Source organism: Fundulus heteroclitus, chromosome 21, assembly GCF_011125445.2.
Source record: "Fundulus heteroclitus isolate FHET01 chromosome 21, MU-UCD_Fhet_4.1, whole genome shotgun sequence".
Classification (NCBI taxonomy): domain Eukaryota; kingdom Metazoa; phylum Chordata; class Actinopteri; order Cyprinodontiformes; family Fundulidae; genus Fundulus; species Fundulus heteroclitus.
In genome coordinates, this window is record NC_046381.1 from 28,866,547 (window position 1) to 28,882,378 (window position 15,832).

At 42.0% G+C, this 15,832-nt stretch overlaps 1 protein-coding gene across 8 annotated transcripts in view; it reads left to right on the plus strand.

Annotated features, from left to right (window-relative positions):
- Positions 1 to 15,832, plus strand: part of arhgap12b (Rho GTPase activating protein 12b) — a 67,235-nt gene that overhangs the window by 25,025 nt on the left and 26,378 nt on the right. The window contains exon 1 of one of the 8 annotated variants that reach the window (XM_021320817.2): positions 6,772 to 6,898. The exons of the other annotated variants lie outside the window; for them this stretch is intronic. Coding sequence (XP_021176492.2) covers positions 6,866 to 6,898 — 33 coding nt within the window. The 5' untranslated portion in view covers positions 6,772 to 6,865. Of the gene's footprint in view, positions 1 to 6,771; positions 6,899 to 15,832 lie in introns of those variants that run through there. 8 annotated transcript variants of the gene reach the window in all.

Sequence of the window (15,832 nt, forward strand, 5' to 3'; positions counted from 1 at the left end):
GTTGAACGGGCAGTAGGAACATCTCTGAATCCTCTCAGTGGCTCATTTGGGTCCATTTCCTCTGTAACTGAAGCAAACCCGCTGACCCTGTCAGGAACTCCTGATTAAGTAGCGGATAGCCTATCGGCACCCCTCGGCAGGAGAGGACCACCTCTTGGCTCCAAGTTACCGACGGCCCCGTTTCTTGCCCTACCCGGTCCGCATTCTGTCAATGGCCCATGGACGGTTTGGCAGGCAGAGTTGCATTTTACGTGCTCTCGCTGTTTGGACAAAACAAAGGCGCCAGTCTTGTTAATGTGGCAAAGCATGGCCAGTGGAAATTGAATTGCTTTCTACAGAAGCAGCTCTGTAACAATCACTTAGCCTAGCGGGACCCTTTTATGGGTCACCCTGAGGACGACTGACAGCAGGCCCCTTTGCTCAGAGGTATTAGAGCCTGGGAAGCTGTTGCTGCCTGCCAGTGGGTTCTGCTACCACGGTCGTTTCTTCCCACTGATCAGTCACAGATGAACGGGCATCTCTGGACAGGTTGTGAACGGGAGCAGATGTTTGGATCTGACAACATGTTGATCAGTATGTTCAGAGGTCGGCGTGTGGTCTTGTTTTTCAATCTGGAATGCTGGCGATGATAAACTGATGACGATGATTTCTCTAACAGCCCTAAACATGCGATTAGCCTCTGTGGCTGACGAGGCTGCCCTCTCTGCGACGGGGACCGTACGAACAATGCCTCTGACAGTGTCTGGGCTCGTACTGGAACTGTCGTCTGGATAGAGTCACAGAATGATGGGAGCGGTGGGAAGGCTGGCCGGCTTGCCAGTCTCTAGGCTGTGGGCCGAGCGATCCGTGACCCATGACACAATGGCATCTTTCTGTCACTGCCACTCCACCCCCAAGTCGCACAGCTGAGCACCCTGAGTCATGATATGTGGGCCAGTGAGTAGAGGGGCCAAAGCTTTCAATATGCCCTTCCAAGTGTGTGTGTGTGTGTGTGTGTGTGTGTGTGTGTGTGTGTGTGTGTGTGTGTACTTATACTTGCAGCTGAGCGAGAACTTTTATTTTTTTTGCTCATTTTACTAATAAAGCAAGGACTTTGTGAATTAGGTTTATGTTAGGGTTGGTTTTAGGGTTAGACCATAGAAAGCTTTGAAAATGAATGGAAGTCAAAGCACAGTCCTCACATTAAACGTATGCTTGAAGAAACTCTTTCTTTCCACCAAGATCTGGTTTGTATTCTTGCTGATTTGTTTCAAGTGTCTTTTTTTTTTCCTTCCAGAGAAAGTTGCTTTACCATGCTGTTCCTGTTTAAGTCAAACTATCGAAAGGTTCAGTTAATGTAAGCGTATTTAAGTATCTTGTGTTTACACTAAAGGTGAAACATTTTGAGGTTTTTGGACCTGCTTGAACCTGCTGATGGTGACTGTAGCCAATTTTTCGATTTCTCTTTAGGAATGTAATTAGATTGAACTCAAAATTGAGCACAGGATGCCATCGTGGTTTCTCGTTCCGATCTTTTCGGGGTGAAACATAGATTAGAAGAAGGTTTTTAGCTGGGTAATTATCAGGCTTAACAGACATGCCTCTCATAACATGACTGGAGAAAGCTTACAATCACTTCAGCACTTTCACTGACATCTCATTAAAATGACCTTAAAGCATAGGAACAGTCTGGTGGACACTTATTAAAATTGTGTTTTCTTTGCTTTTTTTTAAACAATTATTCTCACACTTTTCTTGTTTATTTATGCTTATCCTTTGGTCATTGGTGGCAAATGCTTTTGTTGTTTTTTAAATGAGAACTCTGCTTATTTTCTTCTGCTTGGCCAATTAAACTGGATCAAATACCAATAATGTCGTTATAGTTTGCAGCAACGGCAGAAATGTGTGTATAGAGCCTCTGTGGTCTGTTGGTGGCATACTGTTCAGACCAGTGCTAGTAATGCAGCATCCTTTTGGCCCCCGTACTGAGACACCTTTCACCTCGAGCCGAGGCAACGCGCTTCCTGATTCAGAGTGTGTTGAGTGGTTGAGTGCATGTGTGCTGTTAATCACAGGCTGCAGGTTGGCAGTTTCCGTTTCCAGTGTTGTAGGTGTTGCGTGTTGAAGGGGCACGCACCCCCCCCCCCCCCCACTTGTCCTACAGCCTTGCTGCGGATTGACTCAGCATTGTGATAACGGTGCGATAACAAGGAGGGGCTAATCATTAAAATCTGGGCTGACATTCTGAAGGGGCCATCTGCACACCCCCGCATCTCTTCCAGAGGCACCATGTGCTGCTCCCCAGGAGTGACAGATTGCAGTGCAGGAGCAGTGAGGAGGACGTGTGAGGAATTCTGCCACTCACAGCTCCGGGGTGGCTGGGACCTGGGTGGCTCTTATCTGGGTCACATGCTGGGGAGGGGGGGAGATCACGGGCTTTAGAAGTTCGTTACGTGAGTGGAAATACACTGATGCACATACATGGCTCTGATGCACACACCGCTTTCTGCCATCTTATTCCGGCTGAATGTTTCCGTGAAATAAAAGCATTCCTCGCCGTACATTGGGCTTTTTCAATCAAGCCCAGTTCTGAGGTTAACAGCCAAATATCCCGTAATTGTGTGCTCTGCCGCTCCCTCCGAGGAGCTCTGCCTCTGCTCCTCTGTAATGAGTCATCAGGAGTTTGAGTGCAGACAGAAACGCGTGTCTGTGCGGTCTAAAGATGTTACGCAGAGACCAGGGCACTAGCTCTGAGGTAATAGAAGCTCTGAAGCTGAATGTTTCCTCTCACATCGCCGGATGTGTCAGCTTGTTGAGGACTCCTGAACAATGCACGTATTCTTTTCCTGGATATTTTAATCTTGCCATGCTAACTTTTCCAGTAACCTAAATATAGAAAAGCTTAAGAAGGTTAAATTTTCTTTTTTCCCCCTGCCCTCAGTGACAATATCATCTACAAATGGATGCTGTAGAGATACACAAACCTCTGAATAATGTCAGTTTTCACTTATAGACAAATGCGATTAATTAATTAATTTTCCTTACCTCACTTTCTTGCTTTTCAAGGTTTAGAAGTAAAATGTGAGAAAAGCTTATATTTGACATCTTTAAATATGCAACCATAGTAAGAAGTAAGTACACCACCTAAACTATGTTTATTAAGTATTTACCTTAAGAGCTTCTCCTCCTTTGAGTTTGACTGAATATTTGTTTCTGGAAGCTAAACGACGTATAACTTTTTCGCAGAAATTGAACAAGCCGCGTGTTTCAGCACAATGGTTGGGGGGGGGGGGGGGATCACAGATTATCTGGCCTTTAGAGAAGATTGAAGATTGTACTGCACAAAACAACCTTCACCAGTTTTGGACAATATTGAACATTTTATTCGATTTTCTTAAGCATAGCAATTTGGACATGGATGGTTGGATTAATAAGACATCCGACTGAACCGTTCTTTTATTTCAAACTATTTTACATTATTATTAAGTTATTTTTATGTGCCTGGTTTATATTGCTTAGATACAGTGATGATGTAGTTTCCTTTGACTATAGTATGCTGGTTTTTGTCACAATAGATATTTATCTTAGCTTTTGGAGGCCACATTTGCTTTGCTATCCTGCGGTATTGCATGTGTCTTATAATGTAATGTTGTTGCATTGTTCTGTTATTTATTATGTACTTTAATAAATTAATAGATTTCCTGCTGTGTTTAGGCTCAGCGTTCTGCTGATGACCCAGTTTGGGTCAAGCTTCAGTTGTCCCACGGATGGCCTGACATTTGACTGGAGTAGTATCGCATATGGTCAATACACTGATTTGAAGGTGGCCAGAAAGCAAGCCCAGATCATCAGCCCTCCACCACCATGGTAGACAGTTGGTATTAGGCATATATGCAATGTTCTTCTCCAAACGTGGCATGGTATTATGGCTAGGCGCCTTTCTGTTTGCCCCATCTGTCCAAAGGACAGTGATCCAGAATTCCTGGCCTTAATTCAGAGGAATTTTTTTAAACCTAACTTCTGCTGCCATATTCTGAGAGAGGGGCGGCTTTCTCCGGGCATTCCTTCCCAGCTTGCCTTACTTGGTCATACTGGTGAGATTTTTCCAATAGTACTTTCATGAATTGCAACTACTTTTGTCAACTTCTGTACATTCATCAGCCTTTCTTCTGATAAGTGAAACATGTGGGTTTTCTGCTGCCAGGTCTACTCATGGGAGGATTGGCAACTATCTTAAATGTTTGATACGCACTGCAGAATGCTGGATGTTGCATTGAATGAGCTTATAACCCTTGTCAGACTTCTGGGCAGAAACAGTTGGCACTGGGTTAACAATAACTTTAACCCTCAGAGCAGCAAGCTCTTAAAAGTCCTGCTGAAGCAGAGGTGCCTAGGCTGATGATGAAGTATTTTAATCAGCAGCACATGGCTGATGCTTTCCCATTGAATCTCTTTGGAGGCAGCGAAGGTCTACTTATTTTTTTCATACACAGCTTCTGGATTCCAGCTTCATTAAAAAAAAGGTTAAATTGTTTGTTTTAAGCTTGGGATTAATTTCTTTCTATACCTGGTAAATAGCAGATTGTTTCTTTATTTTGTTTTGATACCCAACACCCTAAATGTGCAAGAAGTTTTTTCTTTTTCCTACCTAATGACTGTATTTGTGCAATTGTATTGGTGGGATGGCAGTTGATGTGTGTGATATGGACTTTACATTTTATCACGGAAATATTCTGGTACTATTGTGATAACATTAAACAGAATGATAAACGACTATTATTAGCTTCTTGTAGTCTTTTTAGGTAACTTTGTGGCTGTGACTTCATCGTAGCCCCATAAATACAAACACTGTGCTTAAAAACATTTAATAATGTAACATCTATTAAAACAAAATATCTTTCATCAGGACATAATTTACATAAAGATATTAGATTTTTAGCAATTTTTGAATTTATGGACATTTATTGATGCTCTGAAGAAACCAGCAGTGAAGAAAATAGCTAAAATAACAGTCCTGACAATACTGGCAGTTTTTGGTATTTTCAGACAATACTAATTGGAATTTATGATTGTCAAGATAAACCCTAATTCTTAACATGATAATGAAAAAACGATACGATGAAGGCCCAGCCCTAGGTGGCAGCATAGTGCTAAATTACTAGTCTCTGACCTCAAAGGCCAAGGCTTTAGGTTAACAGCTTTACAGTAAAATTATCTGGTTTTGTTTGCAGAAATAATAAAAAAGTGAATTAGTTGGCAGGTTAGTTAAAGTAGTGAGTGGCAGAGCTGTTCCGGTGGATGGATTCTGCATCCCGCGCCTTCCTGTTGTTGCTTTTAGCCTTCAGTCAGTGTTAGGGCTGGGCGATATGGATTAAAAAATAAATCTCCGATTTTATCATACCAAATCCGATTAATCGATTTGTTTCCTCCTTTTTGTTAGGGTTAGGGTTAATTATTTTAAAACCTTGCTTTTTATGTCAAGTAAAAACAAGCAACTAAAAACAAGCTGTAAAACAAGATGGCAGACGTGCCATTATAAACAATGAAAATATAACAAAACATTTGCTGCTAGTGGTATTACACATTGAGCTAAGAACAGGCTTCACTGCACTTGAGAACTTCAAACGAAGTTTTTTAAAAAAAAAAGTAAATAAAGTACCTCGTATTATGGTAAAAAAAGTTTCCACTTAACAATATTTTGACAATACATTTGCCTAAACATATATCCAGCATCACATGCTGTTCTCTTCATGGAAACCCAATGAGTGTATTGGCAAAATAAAATCCAGATTTTCCAAAAATGAAATCTTAAAGAATTGTAAATTCGAATTAATCGATTAAATCGATTTATCGCCCAGCCCTAGTCAGGGTCTACCTGTGGTTTTGGATTGCATGCTCAACATTTTCCACTGAACGCATATTCATAATCCTGCTTACAGTGGTAGCAGCTCATTTCTGTCCTGCTGTTTAAACGTCTGACTGTGTGTCAATGTGCACTCATAGCGGTGTGATGGTGTCACTTTCACAAAGGATTACGGTCTACGGTAACAGTGCCGCGTCAACACTCTCGCTGAGTGTTATCGTCACCCGGCTCATCACAGCCAAGCCCGGGACGGGGACAGAAAACTCCTCCCCCTAATCTGCCCCCCACCTAACGAGGAAGGTAACTGTCATCGTCTTCATCTGTTCTGGCTGACCCCTCCGCTCAGAGGCGGCTGCTGGGATCAGCTGCAGGCACTTTGCTCTTGTACACAGCTGGTGACGCACTCCGCCACCCTCCAAAATCCAATCTGGGTAATCTTCTCCCGACACCCGCCTTCTGTAGCCACGCAGAGTGGAGTTTGGCAGCTTGCTGACTGCAGCCCCCCGGATGCTATCAGCTGTGTGAAAATGGTTTTCAGGTGGCTTCCACAAACCACCGCAGACTGTAGAGCCGCTGAGCCGCTGCTGCTGGTGTATTTCTTAGTTGCCGTTGGGACAGATTTAACCACAGCATCTGTCACTGTAAGAAGACCGTGTGAACCACAGATGTTGTGACCCAAGGAACATGAACTCTGACCTTTTCACAGCCCTATAGGATGGCTCCCGTTTTCAACCTATCCAGACTGACTCTGTTTGTTTCTGTTCATCTGACGCTGTGGTATCTGTCCCTCTGTCTGTGAAAGGCTCAGGTCATTCAGCGAATGAGTGCTCCTATTTAAGGCCAGCTCCACTGCCCTAAGTAGATCTCTTTAAGATCCTTTAATCGTCCACAGAGGCCCCTCCTTTCCTATGGGACGAAGTTCTGAATGCGACAAGACTTTGTCTAGCAGCAACATCCACATACTTGCACGGGACACCCCTGTCCCCCTACCCCCAGACGGACCTGTGTCCTGTGAGCTGGACCATGTTTTCATACCTCAGGAGCCCACATTATATTGTAAGTAGTTGGCCTTGTGCCATCCAAAGGAAAGCTCAGATCATGGAAGTGAACGTGTGGAGGCTTAGGCTACTTGGCTGCTAGATAAGTAGAGCAGGTGTTAGTGGGTGTCGGTTTACTGTCATGATAGCTGACATTGTCTGCTACCGTTTTACTACAGAATCCTCATCCATGTTTTCACTCACTTTTTTCTAGTTGGTTTTATCTTACTGTTTTTGTCCTTAGATTATCATGTTGAACATCCCCTTAAAGGGGCCAAGTCACGTTCTGTGACTTTACAAATGTCTATGCCAGTAGCTCACTCTACTTGCATACAAAGGATTCCGATTAAATTATTGTGTCCTGTTCATTTATGATTTATTGTTTTACACTAAGTAAACACCATCAGGACGAACGCTTGGCATATATTGTTTTATTTGAAGATGAATACCAGCCCATTTCAGCATAACGGACTGTTACACTGAAAGATGTCAAGATTACGCTGAAATTAGACCGTTACGCTCATGAGTATACGACACGGATGTTTGAGAGCGACGTAGAAAGGTCAGTAAAGCTCTTGAACATGCATCAGCGCAGCTATAGACCTCTGGAAAAGCATTAGCTAACGCTAGCTGTTATTAGCTTGACAAACAGCCCGCTTCGAGCTGCGCTACTCAACGCTCTGCTGCGTGAGAACCTGCTGAACTGACTATACCAGACTATAGAGCCAACAGCGATAAATAGAGGAAAAGTAATTTTACACAGTGGGCCATTTTAAGGGCATGTATGGGAAAGAAAACTTGCATCAGATTTGAAAGACTTGATTTTAGCTAATTCAAATTTCTGTTCAGGAACTATAGTTAAGAGTTACAAGTAATTATTTATACAAGGGGCAGAGGTGATGTCACACTGTGTGTGAGAGATACCATCTATCTATCCATTTATCCATTAGCTACACTTGTTTATCCTTACAGGGAGGATAAAGGAAGATACGGATAAAGGTTCTACAAAATGTAAACTGCTTTTTTAAGTTATCTTTAGAATCTGTAAACACCAAATCTTTGAATGTCCTCAGACTTTCTGTTATCTCCTGAAAGGGGGTATGGGTCAGTTTGCCTCTTTGCCAATTTAACCCAAGCATCTCCTATGAACTGAAATTCTGCTGCAGACGTCCTATTTTTATACCCAAAAGAAATCGGGTGCAAAACTACTAAAACTGCTTAAGGAAGTGAAACGACCAGCATCCGCTGAGGTCTAACAGCCTAATTTCAAAGTGTCTCTGTAGAAAAACACTTGTTTTGAACTGGCTCCCTAGAACACCTCGGTGAAACTGAAAATGGCTTTCAGTCTTCTTTCTTCAACCAACTTCCCTACTGGGGAGTCTGACATTTGGGTATGGTGCGTTCAGTCAAAAATCCGATTATTTTTTTTTTAGTCCAATATGGCCAGACTGAAAGTCATCCAATTCTGGTCACCAGCTTTTTTTCTTTGTGCGTTTTGTAGATTTTTGTCCTTTTTGAGAAACTAATTAAAATGGCTGCTGATGGACCCAAAGAGCTGAACTGTAGCTACTTCTTTGAGTAAGAAATGATCATTAAAACCAGTCCAAGCTGTTTCAGTTATTTACCTGAAAAGTTAAATAACTGAAACAGCTTGGACTGTAGATTACTTTGACCAACCAGCGTGTTTAGAGCAGAACAAACTAAAATTTTACTGCCAGTCATTGCCCAACATACAATTTAATGTGATTGTGAAGTGTACTTCTATGTGGTTAGTATGTATATTTGTTGAACTAGGAGGCAGCATTATTGTGCAACAGAATAGCTAGACTTAAGATCAAAATTAGAGGCTACAGTTGTAGAGATACTAAAGGATCACACACGGTGTTGTGGGGACCATGTGTCTATATGGAGTTTGTTCCTGGCTGAACTGAGCAGGCTGGAGCCTGGGAGGCACTTCATATATTATTTCTGACAAATAAATAGACTTCTATAAGGGTTCCCTCACTGCATAACTTAGAAAATGACCACAGCATATGGGGCTATAAAACTACCACCATGTCCTGCACCTCTGAGATTCTGGCCTGTCCTCTACCAGAATTCTGCAGCTACATTGGTTATTTTCATCATTTCTGTTTGATAGTTTATGACTGGAAATAAGGAAAAGACAAATGCCTCACAGATTGCTTCTGCACTACGTCTTGGTTACCAGGGTGATGATTTCTGTCCGTATTATTGGTCACCTGAAAATGAGATGGTCTTTAAACTGATAGCACTAACAGATGGACAATAGATAAGGTGGTGTTATCTAAGATAAAACGGAATACATGATTTAGTCTATACTTAGAAAACTGTCAGTGCAGGACCTCAGCTATGTAATTCTAACCTTTGACCGTTTTAACATTTAATCATGTAGCAACCTCAGACTTCTTGCAATGGGAGGTGATAGATCAACACAAAGCAGTGTGGCATTTTGCAGTGCAAGGACAAAGGAGAAGAGAAGAATCTGAAAAGTATAGTGTGCATTTGTATTTAGCCCCCTGAGTTCAATTTCAATATTTATACCTATGCAATATCAAATTGACAACCTGGTTTCTAAGATGGCATCAGTTTTTATATGAACTGAAGGAACAGGTTAAAATAAGCGTTATTAATACATTGATTTTGTAAACTTGCCATAAGCCAAACCCCCTAAGTTTATCTATTACTGCTAAAGAAGTAAAACATCAATATACACTTTCTTAACAAATGGATAGATTTATGTAAAATATATATTTATATATTTTGTACATGCATAAAAAGGGCATATCACTGTTTGTAAGGCTACCTTTATTATCTGTCTTATTAAATATTAAAGCCTACCTTTATCATTTATAGTCATTTACTGTTGAGTAATTGCTTAATTGTCCTCCTTTTGTAGAACAACTTTTTGCGACTTCTACAGCTGGAAGTCTTTTAGGGTTTGCCTTTACCAGCTTTTCCATCTAGTTAGGGTTAGGGTTGTAGCTCTGGCTCGGTTCTTCAGGTCGTTGTCCATCTGGAAGATGGGCGTTTATCTCAGTCTTACGCTTTTTTCCAGCGTTTCTTCCAGGATTGCCTTGTCTGTAGCACCATTCATCTTCCTGTCAACTCTATCTTCCTTTTTTCCTTCTGAAGAAAATAATTCCCACTGGACAGTGCACCTTTGTGTTCATAGAGGAGATGGTGGTTTTGGGTTTTTTGACATACATTTGCATGCTAGCTAATAGATAAAGTTCTGGGCCTTCCACAGTTGCTGTTTCCCTTTCATGGATTGTGGCAAACTGCTTCCATTGGATTTTATTTGGGAATGTCAGAGTACAGTTTTTCAGTTTTCTTTTGTATAAAAAAAAAAGAAAGAAAGAAAACGAGAACCACAGTAGACATATTTTGGCTATCACATAAACCCTAGTAAAATATATGGATGATAAAGTGTTAATAGCTCATAAGAGTTGGCCTTTGTCTTTTGGATAATCTGGCATCGATACACTTTAATAAAACAGACCCGCCTGATCTGATGCCAGCTTTACGGTTTGACGGCTGTAATTCTCCAGCTGTTTGTGAGCGAGACTTCTCTGCTGGAGGTAGCGAAGACTCTATTTTCCAAAAGTCACACTTTTCTGATGGAGACCACCAAGCAGCAAAGCAGGAACCATAACAAACGCACTGTAATCCCCCAGACCTCGGGCCACGGTTCTGCTTTTTCCTGTAATTTGCGTCCCATTTCTGGGACTAATTGACTGGCGCTTGTTTCCACTGGGCTGTGGAGGAGTAATGGTGATGGAAGCCTCAGCCGGCTGTCTGAGGTTGCAGAGGATGCTGGGAGTTGATGGTTTTTTTGCAGTATTTAAAGATTCTGAGGCGGCGTGAAGAGGAGCTGACCTTCATCTCACTCGGGGCCAAATGCAGCTGAACCTGAACGGTCTCCTGACGAGCACAGGCTCTGTCATTGAACACAGCTGATATTATGGGATGTGACGGTGCCTTTAGGTTGAACACTACCTCTCCCGTCTCTACGCCCGGATGATTGAAGCTTTTCTTAAATAAGAACAAGCTGAGGTTCTCTCCCCTCGGCCATGTCTGTCACACTCCTCCCTAAGAATGAAAGAAGGAGAATACAAAGGTTGGAGCCCCCCCAGCCTCCCATCCCCCTCGTCTCCTCGGTAACAGCTCTCGGCTCTACCCTATGAGGCTTGCTTATTCTCTATTGTTCCCTCCCTTCCTGCCTTTGTTTCTGTTTCTGCACATTTGCTGTCTTTTAGTGGAGGTAAATAAAGCCATGTGACACCTCACACCTCTCATTTACCCACCCTTTGAGTCGTCCCCCCTCGCCTCCACCTCTCCTCTCGTCATTGTGAGGCAGCCAGCTGTTGTTGTTGGGCTGACTGACTATTGTTTTCCTCCGTACCAAGAGCCCCTCTGTCCCAGGCTGCCTCTGCACTTCATGTGGCGCAGCATCAACAGACCTCAGACATACTGCCGCGAGGGCCCCTCTGGCCAGGGCCCGCTCAGTCAGGCCCGTCACCCCCCGACACACTCTCTGAGTCACTGACTGTGAAAGGATTCAGTGTTAAGACATTACCTTTGCTTTGGACTGATTGACTGCTGATAGTTTTAGTATCTGAATCCTTTTTAGGCGCGTCCTTTAGTGTTTTACAGTACTGCAAATAAATCCTCTACAGAGCTGTTTTTTTTTTCTGTTTGTAGTCATTTTGTTCCCAGTTCTTCCAGTTTGTGCAACAAAAATTCCAAGTTTATTGACATAATTTCAAATCTTGTCAAATAGCTGTTTCATAGCCGATGTCTGTGAAATGCACAGACATCATCTAAGATAAGATCAGAGATTTCTTTATTGTCCCACAGTGGGGAAATTCGGGCGTCACAGTGGCATACATACAGATAGTTATACACAATTATTAGCAATGAAAAGGAAGAAAAACACAACAAACTAGTTTAATCTAGAATTAGCTCTAAGGAAACACTAAGAGTAAAAGATAAAAAAGTAAATAAATATTGCACAGTGGAAAAGACTCCGTCCTCTTTGCATAGGCAACGTGCATGCTTGTGCAGCAGCATCCATAAGTAGCTCAGGTGGGTGGAAGTTACCTTAGCATCTTGGAACAGTGTAAACAGGTAATGATCGGATCAGAACCTGTGCAACCAAAACAGTCACTGAGTCTGTTGTGAGCAGCAGAGATTCTAAAGTCTAGCAGCAGCTGGGAGGAAGGACCTGCAGAAGCGCTCCTTTGAGCATCTAGGATGCAGCAGTGTGTCACTAAGAGCTCTCCAGCTCTGCAGCAGCTCCATACATGGGGTGGGCATGTAAATATTTCTCATAATGGCAGAGCACTTGAGGAAGGTGTGGTGTCCATGTCTGCAGGGACTATGGTCTGCTGGTATGATGAATGCAGACTGGGCAAAGCTTTAATGGCAGGCCTGCTGCCATCCATGAGCTCCTAGAACACAAGAACGGTGGAACCGTCTGGCTACCTTTGACGGTGAGTGGAAACACACTGGGACCACCACGCATATTAGAAATAGGTGATTTAAACTTCAGCTTTTAGTGTGATAATTTGTAGATTTTCTTTAGATAATGATAAAAGTGATGATTAAAAATATTTAAAACCTTATCCCAGTCGTGCGCTCTAAATTTCACTGCACTCAAATAAACAGTACTCTTAAAAATAAAACCTAACCATTGTCAAGTAAGCTTCTTCCATATGAACTCCCATTAGGTATTGGAATCGTACCTCCAAACAGCATACAGTGATTGTGTTTGGTAATACCTTTTTTTCAAAATATATTTAACGATGCTGTCATGGCAACAACAGTGGTTAACATAAGCTGTGATTTTTATTACAGTCTTTTTCCCTAATAACTAGCCTTTGCTGGGGGCAGAATTTCACACATATAAAATCTCACTAGTAACACACATTAGACACGTCACACTAAAATGCAGAGTCAAAACAGTTCACTGTATTTTAGCCATGGGAGGTTTTATTTTCACAGTCTGAAGAGCTCAGAAACGGAAAAAGCAATGCTAATGAGAGCGTTCACTGGCTGCTGTGTGGTGCAGCGCTGGTCACACCTCCACTTTTTGTTACATTTTCTTATGTGTCAAACACCACAAATGAGCTTTTGTCTTAACTGTCCATATAGTTAGCATCTTGCGTTCATAGGTTTTCCATTTTTAATTACTGTTTAGTGGTGTATAAAACACATTGGGAGCAAAAGTACAGAAAGAGAGCTATGAAATAAAATCTGGCACATGCCACTCTTTAAAGACCTTTGCAGACATTTTGAGTTAATAACTGATTAAAGTGCGGCACCAGGTGTCTTCAACATTGGGCCTTTTCACAATGTTCTAATTTTCTCAGATACTGAATTTCCATGCCAATTAAAATAAATATTTGAATTGTATCCATCTGTGTGTGATGAATGACAATATTTCACAAGTTTCACTTTTTGAATAGAATTACTGAAAAATTTTTTTTCATGAAATTCTGATTGTATGACCAGAAATTGTATAAGTTCAGGTTTGACCTGTCTTCAGTGTTTTAGATTAGATGTTAGAAAAGGATTAAAAGTATTTCCAAATCAGGTCTTTATTTGAATCTACTGTGGTTTGAGGCCTGCACACTGGTGCAGCTTTGATAACATGGATCATAGAACCTGAACTTTAACGGCTCTGTCTTTACACAACGGGGCCTGTTTAGCAGCACTGCTGATCCGAATCCTGCATACATCTCTGGTTACAAACATTATAAACAACTGGCCAAAATGGAAGATGGGAGTATGTGTGTGATTGTCTGGCTCACTATGTGCAGATGGTGCCACCCTGAAAAAATCAGTTTGATTCCTGTCTTCTGGTTTTTAATAAGGCTGTCAAACCATTACAATTTTAATCTTAATCACAGGATTGCTGTCAATTCATTCAGTTAAATTCCTAAATATAATTCATATTTCCTGTGTATACAAGTTAGAACAAAAGGATAAATGATGAAGCATATATAACATGTTGTTTTTTAAAGAAAACAATGGATTTGTCTTTTGATGAAAATATTTTTCCAATGACAAATCTAACAACTACTAGCTTAGCCATTGCTTTTTCCCTCTTAAACCTCACCACATATGGAGGGTCTTCCTCAGAGACCTTCATCACTTGCCACACACCGGCTGCAGAAGGCGGTTAGTGCTACTGAGCAGCAGATATAGGCCTCTACAGCCACAATCTCAGTCACATACCTGCAGCAGAATAACCAGCAAACAGCAACACCCATTGATATATTTCCTTGACATTATGGGTGCATTCCTTACCTGCGGGGTTCTGGAAGGAGTGCTCAGCCTCAGCAGTTTGTCCCATTCTGGCTTTTATTGCTGCTTGATTGCGGTTCAGAGGCTTTGATGGTTTCCAGCGCAGAATTCCACGGCGCTGAAGCGTCTTGGATCCGCGGCTCCTCTCCGGCTGCTGTCCCAGCGCCGCTTGCCGTGCTTGAAGCGCCGCGGTGTTCGCCTGGCCGTGTCTGGAGCAGCCAACAGTTTTGCGACACTCGGCCAGAAGGGTTTAAAACTCCGGATTTTCTAGAAGCAGATGGGCGAAAGCATCTGTGGCTAATTTGTTCTTTACGGCTCTTGGATCAGATGTAAACATTTGTATTTGATTTGAACTCTTCATTTGCCTATGGCTCTGTAAAGCTTGTCTTATAGCTGGGCAAAAGGTTACAGTATGAATATGTTTGGTCATGATTGAAATGTTTTGTAATTACTTACTGTGTGATTTTATTGGAGCGGTCCCTCTCTGCATCCTATGTCTTATTTCTCGCCCTCATGGCTCTCCAGAGATCTTTGCGTCCCCTCAGACCATTTCCAAGTAAACAGAGCAGATTTCAGGAAATATTCATGTGCTGCTGAAACCCGGGCCAGCTGCAGCCCATACTAGCTGGACAGTGAGTGAGCTTACAAAGACATTTAAGAGTGATGTCTTGCTTTAATAAGGTTGTTCTGCCTGCTTATGTTATCTCTAAAATGCAGTCATTTGTAAAGCATCAAATGGGAAGTAATGCTACAATAGAAAAACCATTCCAGGTTGAGCTTAAAGGTTCTGAAGTTTAAATTAGCTGGATATGTGCTGCTGAGCGACAGTGTCTCCAGTGAGACGCTGGGTGCTCTTTGGTTGCTTTTTAGAACTGCTGGGGGTAGCAAAGAGACTTTTCTTACTTAATTAGCCACCAGTTGAAATAAATTGTTGTCTTTACTCATGTTCGGGCCACTTGAATCTAAATAAATAATGACAGATGAGGACCCACTGGGATCAAACCAAAATACCTGGAAACAAACTCCTGTTGGTAAATATCAATTTGAGTCACATAGCCACATTCCTTTAGAATGGGCTGTAAGTAATTATTAGGATTTCAAAGATCTCTGAAACATACTGCTTGTTGAATCGGTTATGAAACGACCAACTGCCCAGGTACACATCGATTCTTTGTAGATCATCCAGTAGGTAGCTTAATCTTGATCTTCCACTTGTATAAATGTGGTATAAATTGACCAAAACAAAATAAATGAAATTCCAACCCCTCTCCAAAGCAGAGCCTCTATGCTTGGTGCAACACACAGCACCTATAATGATTTTCAATGATCTTCAATGATCCCGCTCTATCAGTTAAAGTGGGAGCTGAGCCTCTTTAGAATAAGACTTTATTGAACTTACCATAAAATAAAACCCTCAACAACGGCTTCAGGCTGTTGTGACTTGTGTCCAGTTTCCGTTGGACTTGGTTTGCCCCTCCACCCAAGGTGCCAGCCTTTACCATCATGCATGTTTGATTTAATAAGGATGGGGACTGGTTCTGGCATGGCATCAGGACGTTAACCACAGCTCAGTTCAGGCACTTCTACTCCTCTGGTCTTTGGGTATTTTTGTAATCGTTCGTAA